Below are 16,054 nucleotides of genomic sequence, written 5' to 3' on the forward strand. Positions count from 1 at the left end.
TCCTGATTCAGGATGGGGGGTCATTAAAGTCCAACTGCGAATTTGCGGGTTTCCAACATAGTGTCAGAAAGGGACTGCAGGAAATATTATCATGATATCCCCTTTCACGCTGTCCCATCAAGGTTGGAATGGGGTGTGTAAATAAACAGATAAAGTTGCAGATCAGCTTGTCATGGAGAATTTGAGAAATAAAAGGTGCAATGCGGGAAATATTTCTAAAATAGCCCTTTTGCAGTATCTAAGCCATCTTTTTTTAGCACTGCACACCCACAATAGGAGCCATCTCAGCAGGCATGTGTGGGGGGGATCCTGGCAAGGAGACACTACCGGCTCTGGGTCCTTCTTAGGCCCCCTTCTGACCAGCCCCCAAGAAGAACGGGGTGAGGGAACTGGACCACCAACCTGACTCTGCAAAGTCGTAATGTCTGCGTGAATGTGTACTATGGACATCAAAAACCTCCACTGTTGCACTTAGGATGTGCCAGTTTGCAGGGACGGGAGTGTGAAAGGGGCCAAGGGCATTTTATGACTTACGCGGAGCTCCTTCAGCCATTTCGATCGCTGTAATCCCGCAAGACCACAAGTCGCTCTGGAGGAAGGGGGTGAAAACATTCATGGACAATTCTAGCAAAATTACAGCACTCAGCGTTCAACTGGGGTATGTACCCGGTAGTCGTAAGTGGCGTCCGGGTTTTCGTCGCAGGCGATGACTTCCGGAGCCATCCAATATGGCGTCCCGATGAAGGTGTTCCGTCGGCCAACGGTTCGGTCCAGTTGAGCGCTAACGCCAAAGTCCACTGAGGAGGTGGGTGAGCATGCTATCATTTGATCAATTCTCATTAGAAGAAGCAAATACCCAACTAAAGGGAAAGCGCATGATCTAAAATCTTTGTCCTGCACTCAGGTTGCCAAGTGTTCCACATGCTAGCAAGTTAGCATTTGATGGACTCTCCTTCGAAATAATAGTCGACGACAGAGTAGGATATGAAAACCTAAACTTGATCAGGATTAGCTTCCTCTTTACCCAGGTTGCTATCATGGTATGTTAGCATAGCAACTGTTGCCATGTCGGAGTTGTTTTAATTCAGATTACAAATACTGTAATACCCCAAACACGGGGCTTGTTATTTTATCGACTCATGTTGCTAGATCGTTGTATGCTAGCATGCAACCTATCTCAGTCGGCACATTAACGCTCGCTCATAAGGTGACGGGGTCCACACGTGGGTTGTTAGAATACTAGCTGGTGAGAAAAGGAGGCCACTTTCCAAATTTTCCATACCCAGCTTGACTTCGGCGTTCTCCGTCAGCAGCACATTTTGCCCCTTGATGTCGCGATGGATGACGTGATGGGCGTGAAGGTGAGCTAAGCCCTGGAAAAGGACACATTTTTTTTTTTTTAAAAGGAGTCAAACATGAGCCAAAATGAAGTGATGAAAAGGACAGGAGAGGTTTCCTGACCCTGAGAATCTCTCTGGAAATGTAAGCGATCCAGTCCTCCTTCAGCGTGTTGCCTTTGGTGTTCTTCACTAGGTCAGTGATGGACCCGGCCCCGCAGAACTCCATCACCAACTGGAAAAGGCAAAACCCGTGAGATGGAGGACACCATGAGTGCCAGGGGACGGCGCCAAAGCCTGGGCCAATTTGGCGGAATCTCTCGGCTCAGACATGCCGCGACCAGTTGCGCGAGGGTGCTCAAAGAATAACACGTGCATTGACAGTTCACCGGGGGCCTCGTAAACAAGGTCGTCACTACGACAGCTGGAGAAAGGCAACAAAACATGAGACTGCATTTCATTGTGAGAGTGACACCGCTCCAGGAAAACAACCTAGTCAGAGTCTATAAATAAAAATTAAAATATAAATGTATTTCTTGATATTATTCTTCTTATCATTAGAAATGTACCCATAGCTGGTCATCGTGTCCCGGCGGACTTTTCTTGATGAAGGCACCATAGTAAGTGGCGATGTTACGGTGGTGCGAGTACTTCTTCAGCATGTTGATCTCCAGTTTGATCTCTTCCTCTTCATCCTGTGTTTATGGAAAATGCTGGCTTCAAACTTTACTGAGTCACACTGTAAATATACGGACAGGTGGCAAAAAGGCCAAAAGGGCTCACTCTTTTATCCCTTTCATTCATTTAATTAGGTGTTCATGTTACTTAAACGATTTTAAAAAATAGATGCCAAATTAAAATATAAAATGTACATTTAATCTGAACTCAGAGCAAAAGAAAATAAAGCGTAAAAAGACAAAACAAATTAACAAAGGACAACAAAAGCCAAATAAATAGACAAAAACATGAACTATTCATTAAATATATATATTACAACCCCCCCGACCCCCACACAAAAAAACCCTCAATGTTTCTTTTCTAATCCGTGCAGACTCATTCATCAGCAGAGCATGTCGACGTTGCCAACTAGTGACCTGGCATGCATTCTGCACTCTGTCATTAATGTTTTTTTTTGGGGGGGGGGGTCTATTTCTATCCCGTCTGTTCTCATGTGAACGAATAAAGTGCATGTTTTGGTGTGTGGGTAAAAGCCGCAGTGTCCCCCATTTTGGTTAAGCCGTTCATCCTATGGGTCCTTGACGCTCGACATTCGAGGTTTTATTTATTTATTTGGGGGGGGGGGGTGTTTTAACCTCAGTCAGCCTCCACTTTTGCGGTGTCAAGACAGCACGTGATTTGGCTCGTTAAATAACAGGCGAACATCCAAGGACACCAGACACATTCAAGTCAAACCATGATGATGTCATTGAGTGCATGTGGTGACTCACGCATGCGCGCATGCACACACACACACACACAAACTCACTCATGGCATTGTGGTCCCCGTTTGATTCCCTTTGACTTGAGCGCTCTGCTTTGCAACAGCCCAGCGGTCAGGTATGTTTTTTTTTTTGTGGGTGCCCCAACATACTCTTTTTTCAAGCTCTAGCTTGGTCGATTTTACTGCATTGTGTCGTGATAATAATTTAAGTAATAAGTAATAATTAAGTAATAATTTGAGTCGGACTCAAACAATTACAGTTGTCCCTCACTATGTCGCGGTTCACTTATTATGGATTTAATGCTTTTTAATTTTTATTTTTTATTATACAGTACAGTTATTCCACGACACATCTCTGCCTGCCACTGCTAGTTAGAATGAAATGGAATCCATAACAGGTGGTTATAGATAAGCGGAAGATGGAAACAGCTGCTGGTGCTCTTTCAATCGCTTTACTCAAAAATTTGTAACAAAATACAGACATCAATAGCACATTCTTAGGACACCTGCTGGTAGCCTTAACTGGCACCGTCACTGTACACCGCGGTGGCTAATGCTATACCAATAGTATGTTCTTGTACGTGAACATCCATGTCACTCATCGGGACAGATGCACTTTGTAAAGCCATGCATGCATTCATAGTCACAGCTACTATCATGTCGCATATTTGAATGGCAACTCCAAGTGGACTGAAATGATACCTGAATGTCACGTTTGGTTGTGATCAAGTGTACACATGGAAAAAAAAACGTACAAATAATGCCGTACATTACGTGCATGCTGCTTTGTGGATTTCTTGAAATGAATATGTGAAAGCAGCTACTGTCAGAAAGTTGCTGTGTTTACAAATGGTTCAATAAATAGAGTAGACTCTCTACCGAAGCAGTGAACTAGCATGCCTAATAATATAAAAATAAATTTAGACACATAATTGCAAGCCGGTGAAACTGTGCAATCACTATATTTTTGTTTATGTTTATCATACAGTCAGATTCTGATACCTGCCGTGGTGACGGTATCAAAAGTGTCCCATTGGTAGAAACCTGGCTGTACCTCTCAATGATTTATTGATTTATTTGGGTGGGGGGGGGGGGGGGCATCCATTGCACAAAATGTAATTTTTTGGGACCTTGTGAAGCAAACAAAGAGTTGGCGGGAATGTCTCCTATGATTCTGCTATGCTTTTCGTCAACTTTTCCAAGAACGTAAGAAAGTTGTCAAGATAAGCGCTACTTTCTTGATGTTTTTTAGTCCACAGCTGGAAACTGCATACAACCAGAAGCGTGTCTCATTCTGAGTGCGTGAGTCTTCCCGTCCCGTTATAGAAGAGGAAGTGGAATGTGGGTCAGAGCGCATGCCGATGTGCTCAAAACACACAGAGCAAAAAGAAACTCAGTCAACTTCAAAAGACAAACAGAACCGTGTGTTCCACCGGACACCTTTCATGTTTTCCCGTTTCCAATGTTCAACCTTTGAGCATAACATCACCGTCCTTCTCTTTGGAATGACCTCCCATCTGACGTTCGCTGCCCATCTTTAAAACTCGTCTTAAAACTCATTTTTTATTCTTTGGCTTTTGACTTAGCATCAGACTTGCTTTTTAGTTTGACTGTTTTTGTCCTCTCTAGGGTCTCCGTTATTAATTTATTGTTTGCTGTTGTATGAATTATTTTTGCTTCATTACAGCACTTTGGTTGAGTTCAGATAACTTGCGTTTGGTTATAATACAACTGAAATGCTGGTAGATCATTTTAAAGCTGCTAAATCGACAAAGACTGTCCTGTCCAACTCACCTCTGTGACGTCCATGACCTTAATGGCCGCCAACTGTCCCGTCTTGACATGTCGACCCTGCAGACGACAATCACAAAAAAAAGTGTTCATAGCAAAAAACAAACATATAAAACAATCAAGCTTAACATCACACAACAAACATTTTGGCTTTCAGTTTGTTTTTTGCATCTTGCGGCGATTGTATGAATGAATCAAGTGTTAAAACGCTAACAGCTGGTAAGCTATGTAGCAAAATGGCAACCAAAATTCTGAGAGCATTGTAGTGGAGTACTATTTCCAATGAGAATTGCTACAATGCTAACATGCTAACAGTTGGTCCGCTCACATACAGCAAGACAGGACCATGGATGCAGATTTTAAAATCCTACCCGGAAGTCGCAATGTATACAATTTTGTGAATTGCTTACACTCTTGCAGTTGGTATCTTTTTACGGAGCAAGATAGGCAACCTGAGTGCAACTAGCGCGAGGGCAGATCAGGAAGGATCATTACATTGAAATCACAAGACAAGATTGTTTATTGTCGGGAATCACAAGACAGCAAAGCAGACGCGCAACGAGTGGTTTCACAACAGCATAGTTAGCGGAGTGCAGAAAAACGCCAAAGAGAAGCAGGCTGAAGAAGCATTTAAGCTTTGCCAGCCCTTTAAATGCAACGACAAAAAGAGCAGAAATAACAAGCGGGGCAAAGTTAGTCCGTTGTAGCGAGACCTCCTAAGTCATAGCTTTACAATGCCACCCGCCAACACACGCACACACGCACTCTATGGCCAATTCGGGCTAACGGTAAAGCCAAAATAAATACAGTGACGCCAATCCTAACTCTTGCCATAGAAAAAAGAAAAACGTTACTTGTTTGGGTTGTTGGAAATGAACGTTTGCTCATGTGGGAACGAGTGGCTCGTCGCCACGTGGTGACTTCACAGGCTGTAACAATTATAAAACACTCAAGACTCTTGAGGCATGACATCAGCCCTTGTCTCGGTTCTGTGCAATAAGGACGTTTGGACAGTGGACGGACGTTAAATATTCAGCAAAAGGCCGACAATAGGAGGACAAACGGAAGGACGGATCGTCGGACAGATGTTAGGATGGATTTCACTCTGGACCCTTCGACAGCACTCGCTAAACCTGAAACTGAAAGTGATGCAAGGATGGACACTCGGACAGACACAAGCACTGACATGAGGATGGACGGACGCTAGGACAGAATGTTGGACAGATGCTAGTATGCCAACAGTTGATATGCTAACACGTATGGGAAACATAAAAAAGACTTTCAATCCTGCTCTGTATTTCTGATGACAATGACCAAAATGCTACCCGGGCTGAGAAACCAATCAGTACAAAACGACACAATAAACAAGGGCGAAAACAAGAGCAAACTCGGAAGTTAATTCCAGTTTAAAAAAAAAAAAAAAAAAGGATAGACTGAGCCTTTTTGTGTGTAAACCTTGTCGCCAGGCGGAGAACAAAAAGCGCTCAGTCAGCAGCGTGGTGGCTTGAAAGGGTCACATGGGCAGCTGTCCATGAATTGATTTACTCACATTGCTTCACTAACTTCGCACAGGCTCATCCAACCAAAACCCCTTCCCAACTTCGCTTCCTAACCGCTACTTTCTCAACACTCTAACGGCCAAACAGTGACTGTGTTTGTTTCAAATAGAATTGACTGTGTTTCTTCATGTGTCAAGACAGTGTATGACATGCTGCTCATTGCTCAGCTATTGCTAAAAACACGGCACAAGGACAACTAGACAAAAGCGAGTGGGCTGCTTTTAGATCATATCCCATACAGGACGAGTAGTCATTCAACCAGGAAGTGGCAAGAAAACAAGTCAATAAATACAATACAATACAATACAATACATGCTGATTTCTATAGCGCTTTCACAACAGCGGCAGCTGTAACAAAGCGCTTTACAAAACAGTTAACATAAAGTAAAATAATAAACACAACACATAACATAAAACACGGACAGTCGTGCAGTCCTAACCACTTTTCCGTCACACGCTTTGTTGTTTGAAGCGGTTTGAGATGAAAGAGGAGAGAATAAAAGTGGACCTGGCTGATTTTTTGTTAAACTACACCAGTGGCACTATATTGTTGTTGTTGAGCGTGCAGGATATGCTGCGTGTTGCGATTCTATCGCTAAATGACCGAAATGAAGGTGACCATTTGTGTGTATGAACAAGAGTGTGTGTCCTAGATTTAAACGCAGATAGGATGAAGGAGGGGGCTGGATGCTAACCCCCCGCCAGTGCCCCCCCCCCCCCTCGAAAGGAAATGCCGGGGCAGTGGTGTCATTTTATAAAACACACACACACACATACACAAACATACACACACAAATACACGCAACAACACACACTCACACACAGGCATCTGAGAGTGTGCGACTGTGTGCGATTTCAGTGGGACAAGGCCTTCTTTATTGCGCCCCCTCTGGGCTTTGAATCAGGGACAAGAGGCCAGGTGCAACTAGCCAAGTAAAAAACATACACATGCCAAACACACACACACACACACTTGCAAATACAAAATAAGCAAAGACAAAAACAAAAAGTAAAAGAATCATAAAACAGGAAATTTCGGCCAATCAATTGTCGAAATAGCAATATTCCTTGAAACCGCCCCGAGTTAGGGTTTAGCTGAGATAATAAAAATACAAGCCCCAACCACAATCGTTGATTTAGTCGGAACATAATGAGCGTAGTGAGTTGCCGATGGTGCGGAGGTATATTCGCCTGACTTGTGTGTGAGCAGCATGGGATGGCACCCTGCTCAGTGACATTGTGGATGTAAGTTTGAGTAGTTGTTTGTTTCTGTATGTCAGGCTTTCCGCCCTAAGTTAGCTGTGATAGGCTCCAGCACACACCCAGCAACCCTGTTCATGATAAGCGGCGTTGAAAATGGATGGATGGAGAATAATAGTAAAAATGAAGGCTGCCCTCGAAGGCAATTTAGTTACATATCATAATAAGAATTCAAGAGCCCCGATGATAATTCGATTTAGTTGGTGGAATAATTTGGGAGCCTTTCCCTCCCAAATGTGGCTTAGTGGGAATATTAAGAATTTATATCATCTGATGGAATTAATTTAACCGGAATATGAAAGTGATTTATTTGTTTGGCATAATAATAAATGAAAGACCAAATTTCAAAAAGCAAGCTATTAGGCATAATAACAATAAGAGAAAGAATTAAAGCTCTCCACAAAAGCTCCCCACAAAGAAATAAACAAGCTCTTCTTTGGCTGAGGTAATGCAAGAGAAGATTTAGTGCGCGGGGTGGGTGACGAGTGTCATGGGATCCCATCGTAGTACGGCGGCGACATTCTGGGCGCGGGTGCAACTTTCCATAACGTAGCAAGTTAGCGGGCTAATTTTAGCCTGTGAGTTCTTCTCTCCACCGGAAGCATGTTATTCCCTGGCTGGGGCTCATTAGCGTTGATGGCGACTGACTGGGAGGTTGAGGAGATACGAATCAGGGATAGAATGCTATTAAATCCTGTTAGCTGGTCACAATCTGAGGCCCGGGACGAGGATATACATGTCGGGATGGAGGCTAATAGCAGCGAGCTAATTAAATGCGACACAAAGAGGGAAGTGAATGGAGATGCTATCGCTACTTCTCGGGGTTTAGCAGGCATGAAAATTCAACTCCCAAAGCCCGTTTAGCAATGTGTAATTTGGTAGACATGTCAGAAGGATCTTTCCGCCTGACAAAAGGACAGTAAACCCACATTTTAGGGCCATCTTGGTAATTAATGGTCGATTCTTTGGAAAATTCAGGCCCCAAAGTGCGTTTGTCTTAGCAACATGAAATTTGGTAGCCATTTCTATCATGAACAGACCCCCAAAAATGAAGAATTTTTTTGTAAATTAGAAAACTGACAGCTGGATATTAACACTGTTCTCCTCCATAGGGTGGGGGCTTGTGTGGGTTAATATCTTTAAGTGTAGTTTTGGGGATTTGCCCCCTCCCAAGTCTAACAAAACACCCCCCAACATACCAGAAAGAAGCGAGCAACATGCGACTAATCCACGGACGGCAGAAGCTGCTTAAATTCAACAGAGCCAATCTCAATTAGAAAGGGGAGGTGCCAAGCAAGTCTAGCCGGCAAACTCAATGAGCATCTGTGGATGAAATGCACGAGTTGCCACTCCACACTACTGAGCAGAAATTATTTAAAATATGGCACAACCGATCTAATGATGTTCCTCATGCCAAAATACACGACCAAGTCCATTAACGTCACTAACATTAATTGAAAATTCATTGAAGATTAAACGGTCCTGGATGTTTACAAAAACACAGGTTGATAGCTCTCAATTAAATCTCATGTTTTTCTGTAGGGAAACGAATGCTAACGGATTTCACTCAGCATTATCAGCGCGTGTGCCCGTGCAGTCGGCCATGTCATCATATCTGGTTTGGACGGCACGTGTGAGCAGTGGAGCGTGTCGTTGCGTCCGCGTGGTCAAGCGTGTCTGCGTCGTGTCAGGGAGGCTGCTGGCCTACTTCGGGCAGCTGTATTTTTACAAGTAAGACTCCGCTTGGAGCCATTCAACTTTTTGGATGAAACATTTGCGATGTCTGTTGACATCAAATACATGTATAGTCTGGTGGGGGGCTTCTTTTTTTTATAACTACCAAAGACAATTCATTGAAACTCATGTCTGACAATAGGGATTCATTCATGAACTTTTGTCTTCAATTGACCTAAAGTAGGTGCAATCATCAATTAACACATCTCATGCAAACAGTTCAGCAAACATCAAAGACGATTGATAGTCATCAACAAAGCTAATGACGTTTGTTTTCTAAACAGACAATTGAGGTTTGAACTTACCTTTGTAAACTTCAAAGGCAATTTATCATCTTCAATTAACCTCATTTAGACGCTCACTCAAACAGAATTTGAGTGAGCTAGCATTGCAGTTTTGTAAACAGACTTTTAAACTTAAATTTGCCTTTTGTAATTTTGTAAACATCAAAGACATTACAATCTTGACTGAAGTTTGTTGTTAACGTCAAAAACAATTCTCTCTCCAATGTTCCTGACGTTACGTACATTGTTGGAGCCAAATACAATTGAGTTTAAGTGAAGCGAGCATCATGGCTTTGTCAACATCAAAGACAATCGAGTCTTCAATGAAACTCAATTCAAAACACTTACGTCATGGTCCAAAGGGCCCGGTCGGCCAAGGTGTTTGTCTCTCTACACTTGAATGTCGGCCGTAAATATCAACGACGGCAACTTAGTGGTCGGTAGTGTTGCTACAGTAACGCTTTGTTTCAGGCGGGAGGACTTTTGGCTTTGAATTACCCCCCAAAAAAGACTAGAAATGGACATGGCGAACGTCATGACAACGGCACTGTGATGACATCATTGACTCCAGAAACAGGATTTTTCTCCTTTTGAGTCTTGTGTCTCACTGAAGTAGCTTAATCGCCTCTTTATGCACATTAAATTCACTGAAAACCCCCTTTAATATGTACAAAAATGCATCCCTTAAATTTAATGAAGTAGCTTCATTATCTTTAAGAACATATGCAAGGTCTTTAATAATTTTGTGATTTAAAAATGAACATAAAGTTTATTGAAGGCTAACTGTATTTGACATTTCCCCCCCTCCAAAGAAATGCTAATTTTATTCGGGACTAGTGTTCTTTGATGCTGACAAAACATACTTCAGGTTCATTGGCCACTCCAAAACATCAATGATGATAATCAAGACCGTCTTTGTCTTTCGCTGGACATTTTGTTGGAGTCGATCCTCTATGAAAGATTTTGGCTGGGAAAGCAGCTGGGAGACAGATGCCACCACACACAAACGCACACGCACAGGAAGTCAGCGGTCCACGTCCATGGTTTACATTGAGGCTAAATACATCCTATGTATTCACTCGGCATGGCGGGCGGGGCCAGAGGCAGACCGCCCGGAACCTTCCACGCATGCATTTTCATCGCATTCCTTCAAAATCACCCGCAAGGGTAATAAGGGGGGTTGGGGTAAATACAGGGTCAAGTGATGGCAAGGAGGAAGGGTGAGGCGCGTTTAATTAACATGGTGAAAAAACTAAAAAGTGCATGGGTAAAATTTGGTGCGGATCGGGTAACAAAAAATGTTTTGGTGGCACAGAAATTAGTCGAATTAGTATTTGACTAATTCCATCAAATACTTGGTTCAATGGAAAAAAATGTCCTCCCACAGAAAATCAGATTTTCTCTTCAATGTTTTCATTATTTATTATTATTTTTTTTTTCAAATATTTATTTTACTGTAACGGCGCTCACAACTCATCCACATTGTGTCAGTCATTTTTCTTCCGGCCTCGGAGGCAATGACGGTGTGTGCATTTGAAGGCGGCCCCGCCCCTCCCACAACATACTGACCCACAATTCCGCTGTGCCGCCGCATGCTAAAAATAGACAGGATTTAACCTACAGCGAGGGGGGGGGATGGTCCGGCTACGAGGCCAAATATTGAAAGCATGAAAGCAAACATGAGCATGCAGGTTGATGGGGATTCTTTCCCGCCACAATAAAGTTAAGAAATAAGACTAATTTATGCTTCAAATCTACAAAAATAGCAATTTTCTGCCTTTTGTAGGTACATTAGTATGCAAATTTTGCAACACCTATGTGAAAACATATTTTGCGACATGGAAATATATGTCCAGTTTTATATACTGTATAATGCATCGCTGGGTTCTGTGCAAATGGCCCCTGTGATTTTACTACAGATAAATGATGGACCTTCTCTTAAAGCAACAATATTGTGGTGTCTCCATGTGATCACAATTTGTTCAATTTATTGTAGGACGCTGCGTTGCCAGGCGAACACACACAATATCCTGCCTCTGCTGGCTTCAGTATAAAAACTGTGGACATATGTTCAACAGTTTTGTGGTATTTACGCGTAAAAGGAGCTATTGCCACACTAAATAAGAATAAATAATAAGGCAGCATCTGTGTGAAAGGGAATCTTATCGCATTTGAATATAACGTTTAAAAAAAAAAAGAAGAATGGAATGATGCGGCGAACTTTCAGTACCTCCATGTAAACTTGGGTATGGCGTAAAGAATAAAAATAAACGGCATCGGCAATTCTGTGGAATCTCTGCATTGCAAATATCACACTTGAATATAGAGTTAAGGATAAAAATGAATAGAGCAGCATCTCTGTGCAAAAGGGGCTCCTATAACACTTGAATATAAAGCAAAGGTAAAAAAATGAATGACATCCACATTTTGCATGAAAGGGTCTTGGATCACATATATAAAGGGAAAAAAAGTGAACATGAAGTAATTTTGCAGTATCTCTGTGTGAAAGGGGCTCGTATCACACTTCAAAGTCAACTGGAGAATACAAATAAATGATGCTGCAATTTTGTGGTATCGCTGTGGAGCAGGGAGATGCGTCGCCATGGCAACCGAATGACTCCTGCCTGAAGTTTCTCGAGCATGACAGCACAGATCTGGCAGAAAGCCGGTTAGAGTCTGCCCGGTGACAGGAGGAAGACTCGCACTCCAATGGGAGGCCTGCATCCCGGTCAGTTGCTCCGGGGGGCTGAGTAGTGGGGGCCAATACCATGGCAGGGGATGGTCATGTGACCAGCCAGGACCAGCCCAGTCGAGGAGGATCAAAACAAACGTGGAACAATAATGAGGCCCTAGCTTACACAACACACACATGAGCTCCACCGCTGTCAAGTGGGACTGGGTGTTGCCATGGCAACCAGGGGAAATGTGTATCTGATAGAAGTTATGTGGAGCTGTTTGCTCACCTAGCCTGACTAAAGTTAGCACTCAAGCTCGAGAATATAACCGTCAAAGTGCTCATGTTAATTCTATGATGTTCTCAGAATGGCTGCCCCGCTTGGCTAACAAATAGAAGAGTAGCCCATAGGTGTGTTAGCCTCGTTCGCTAACTGGAGTACACTTCGCCAAATATTCATCCCACAGCATACAATGTGATTTTGCTGTTAGTGTGTTTGCGCACTAAGCCTTGGTAACGCTAAAACCAAAGCTATGCTCACTGGAAAAGGATCCTACAAAACATTCGGGTAACGTACACCAATAGGCCGTTTTGACTGAACGCCGACAAACAATATGTTGCTAGCATTAGCCTTACTTTCACAGACAATCCATGCTACAGCCCCCTGAATTGACAGGCGGCAGATGGCCACCGATAGAGTCACTCACATGCATAATACACACATGCCAGCTCAGACAGATGAACAACTGCCACTATGGAGTCGGACTAGACGAGATGAGGCCTTCAGAATGGGTGGGGGTCTGTAATCGGCCATGATGGGTGTTATTCGTGGGGTGCGGGGTAAGTCCATTTCTTACCAGTCCCACTCACAGCTCAGACGGGATCTGACTGTCCGAGACGTCTCAAACATTCACAGCCTCACAATAAATGGAGGCCAACTCCAGAATTTAACATAGGAGGCTAACATAACAGCTAACATTAGCACGAATGTGGAAGCCAAAATTGGGAGCTAATGTTGGAGCAAACATTGAAGCCAACATTGGAAGTTGATGCCACATTATTGTTTTGATAACATGACGTATCAGTGAGGGTTTCCTTTCAAAATAGCATCTATCACACCAACACTGTATTGTGATATATTTGTTTGCAAAATATCACAATATCATACCACACTTAACAGGTGTATCGATATCAAAATGTATGTATGTACTGCAATCATGAGGCAAAATATGATGATGATATTATCAAATCGTCATTATGTGTTACTGAAACCGCAAAAATGGTTTAGAATTACAGACTATGTGTGCTACAGGCTAAGCTTAGTACACTTCCTGTTTGCTGCTATTCCATTGAAAGGTAATGGAAGATAAGAGCAGAAAAAGGTAGCGGCAGCACATTTGTTGTCGCGGTCGCAGCTTAACTTCCTGTGCGGCGAAAAGGTCACAACAGACGCCATCGAGAGTCCACTTTGAATAGCCGGAACGCCTGTGAGCTAGCTTGGCATGAATCTATGTGACTTCACTGCTTCATAGTTTTTTTTTAACCACAAAACTAATAACTCTTGTTATACTGTGTACACAGACTGTATATACTGGGCATGCAGTGCGTCTGTTAAGTATTCAGAGTGGTTCACTTTTTCCACATTTTGTTTCTTTGCATCCCGATTCTAACAAGAATTAAATTAACGCCCCCACCTAAAAAATTATAATTTGATAAACAACACCAGTATTTTTGACATGCTTGCAATTGCATTCAAAACAAAAACACTACAATAAATGTGGCTACATTTTGAATACTTTCCAGGTGCACTTTCACACGTAGAGCATGTTTTCTCTGTGTGAAACATTCTGAAATAACAATGTTATTAAACTTATTACGGGACACTGTGTCACCATGTGATATCCTGTCCAATGTAGGCTGATGTATGAAAGACGAAAGTGGCTCTTCACGAGCGTGAGGTGACATTTTTTTCCAGTATCTCTGGCTGAATGGGGTAACACGGCATCATCAAAATTATGACAATCCAAGTGGTGCGAGGTTGTGTTGCTGTGTGAATTCCCTGGCTTTGCTGGGTTTTGTGCAAAGAGCACAAAGGGCTAAATGCTAGCTCTCGAATTTTATGACTCTGATGTTGGTAATTTGCTACATTAGTGTCAAAGTTCTAATATTCAACATCAAGTCAAGTACAACTTTCTTGTCAAATGCGCTGTCATCATGGCATTGAAGATAATTGCAAGAAACTGTTTTGCTGTATGAAAGCTTGCAAGTTCTGTGTCAAAGCCGTAGAGGGATACATGTTCCCAGTGCCATTTTACAGCAAATTTTTTAAATTTTTAAATTTCAAACAATGAACAATGAATGGTTCATGTAATTCTCACTACTACAACAGCCTCTTACACTAAAAACATCGTTATTACTCCTATAACTAATACTACTAACCAATACCACTATACTACCACTTCCACAACTGCAGTAAACTCTAACAAATTCCTGATTTGGTAAACTAATTTTCACTCATTTTGGCATCTTGGTACGAAGGTACAGTACTACATTGAAGTTAATTCAGTTATTTTCGACAATAGTGCTTTCCTGACAGGTTGTGGCGTCTGTATAGCAAGAAACTATGTTGACATGAGTCGAGGAGTTTCATTTGTACAAAATTAGTGGTTTGCTGCCACCTTGTTACATTTTGGCATCAGGAAACAATGCTGAAGTGAGTTGAGGAGCTTCAATTAGACAAAAGGAAAGCTTGGCGCCATGTATTCACATAACCCTTTTTGGGGGTGGGGGCGCTGTACTACAAAGATAAAATAGACTGATATAGTAGGTGTAAACACACTAGGATACATTACGTTAACTACATAGCAAGAAAAGGGAGTGTCCTATTTCAGGGAACTGACAATGTATCGCGATAACTGGAAGGCCATAGCCAGGATAAATTCACCGCGGAGCACTGATGCATTCAGAGGCACGGTGTCGAGGGCAAATGCACATACAACTCATGCAAATAGCGCTGTGAAGCCTGTCAAGGGGATGGAATCTCCTAAATCAGTGCAAATGGAGGCCGTGCACGCCATATCTAACTGGGGCGTGGATGAGACACTCGCAGGCACGCGCACACAAACAGACAAATATACACTAACCTTGTACACTTGTCCATAGGTGCCATTTCCCACCACTTCCACCAGCTCGAAAATCCCAGCAGGATCCTGCGTGACGAAACAAACACCCACTGATGAGTTAACGGAGTGGTAATTGAGCAAAGGGTGTGTTTGATGCCAAGGCTGCCGGCGCCCGTTCAGACTTCGTGTCTCGCTCTCTCTCTCTCACACACACACACACACACACACACACACACATACACACATACACACATACACACATATACACACACACACACACACATATACACACACACACACACCAGCGGCTGGGATTAGACAAAGAGGACGCTAGCTACAATCTCGTTGACAAACATCGCTTCTTCATTCAATTTCAAAATAATTCACGGGATTAAACGTGTTCACACTTACCCGCAGGGATGCCAAGTCGATGTCCACTAGGCTTTTAGCCGGAGAGTCGTTCGCCATTTTTAAAGTGGGAAAAAAAGCCAGGCGAATATGAGCGAAATTGTTTTTTTGTTGTTGTTGTTAAATGTCCTTCACGCCAACGGCGAACGTCTCATCGTCGATTCGTGTTCTTGTTGGGTTAAATCCTCGCCGTACGCGGCCCTCCTCCCGTTCTCGTTGCCTCCTCTTTGGGGCCTGCTGCATACCGACTGGGGAGAGCGGAGTGGAGTACCTTCAAAGAGTCTCTCTCCGGGTCCGCATCCTCTTGATTGGCCCGCCCACCCTTTTTCATCCGGAGAGAACCCGGATGTTTGTTTTTTTAGATAGATAGATAGATAGATAGGATTACAGTGTAATTTACAACACGTTATCGGAAGAAACCAATATCTATTTAAAACAGTCCAA

General features: G+C 42.9%; 1 protein-coding gene across 8 annotated transcripts in view; it reads right to left on the minus strand.

Moving 5' to 3' along the window:
* The window catches only part of map4k4 (mitogen-activated protein kinase kinase kinase kinase 4), a 31,879-nt gene extending 15,970 nt beyond the window's left edge, over positions 1–15,909 (minus strand). For 6 of the 8 annotated variants that reach the window (XM_052082730.1, XM_052082729.1, XM_052082727.1 and 3 more), the window contains exons 1-8: positions 15,614–15,909; positions 15,224–15,289; positions 4,573–4,629; positions 1,907–2,032; positions 1,462–1,572; positions 1,283–1,373; positions 667–797; positions 535–589 (exon numbers count right to left, since the gene is read on the minus strand). In XM_052082730.1, coding sequence (XP_051938690.1) covers positions 535–589; positions 667–797; positions 1,283–1,373; positions 1,462–1,572; positions 1,907–2,032; positions 4,573–4,629; positions 15,224–15,289; positions 15,614–15,670 — 694 coding nt within the window. In that variant the 5' untranslated portion in view covers positions 15,671–15,909. The remainder of the gene's footprint in view (positions 1–534; positions 590–666; positions 798–1,282; positions 1,374–1,461; positions 1,573–1,906; positions 2,033–4,572; positions 4,630–15,223; positions 15,290–15,613) is intronic. The other 2 variants (XM_052082728.1, XM_052082731.1) reach the window with 2 other exon arrangements.
* Positions 15,910–16,054: the final 145 nt, after the last annotated feature.

Source organism: Hippocampus zosterae, chromosome 12, assembly GCF_025434085.1.
Source record: "Hippocampus zosterae strain Florida chromosome 12, ASM2543408v3, whole genome shotgun sequence".
Taxonomy (NCBI): domain Eukaryota; kingdom Metazoa; phylum Chordata; class Actinopteri; order Syngnathiformes; family Syngnathidae; genus Hippocampus; species Hippocampus zosterae.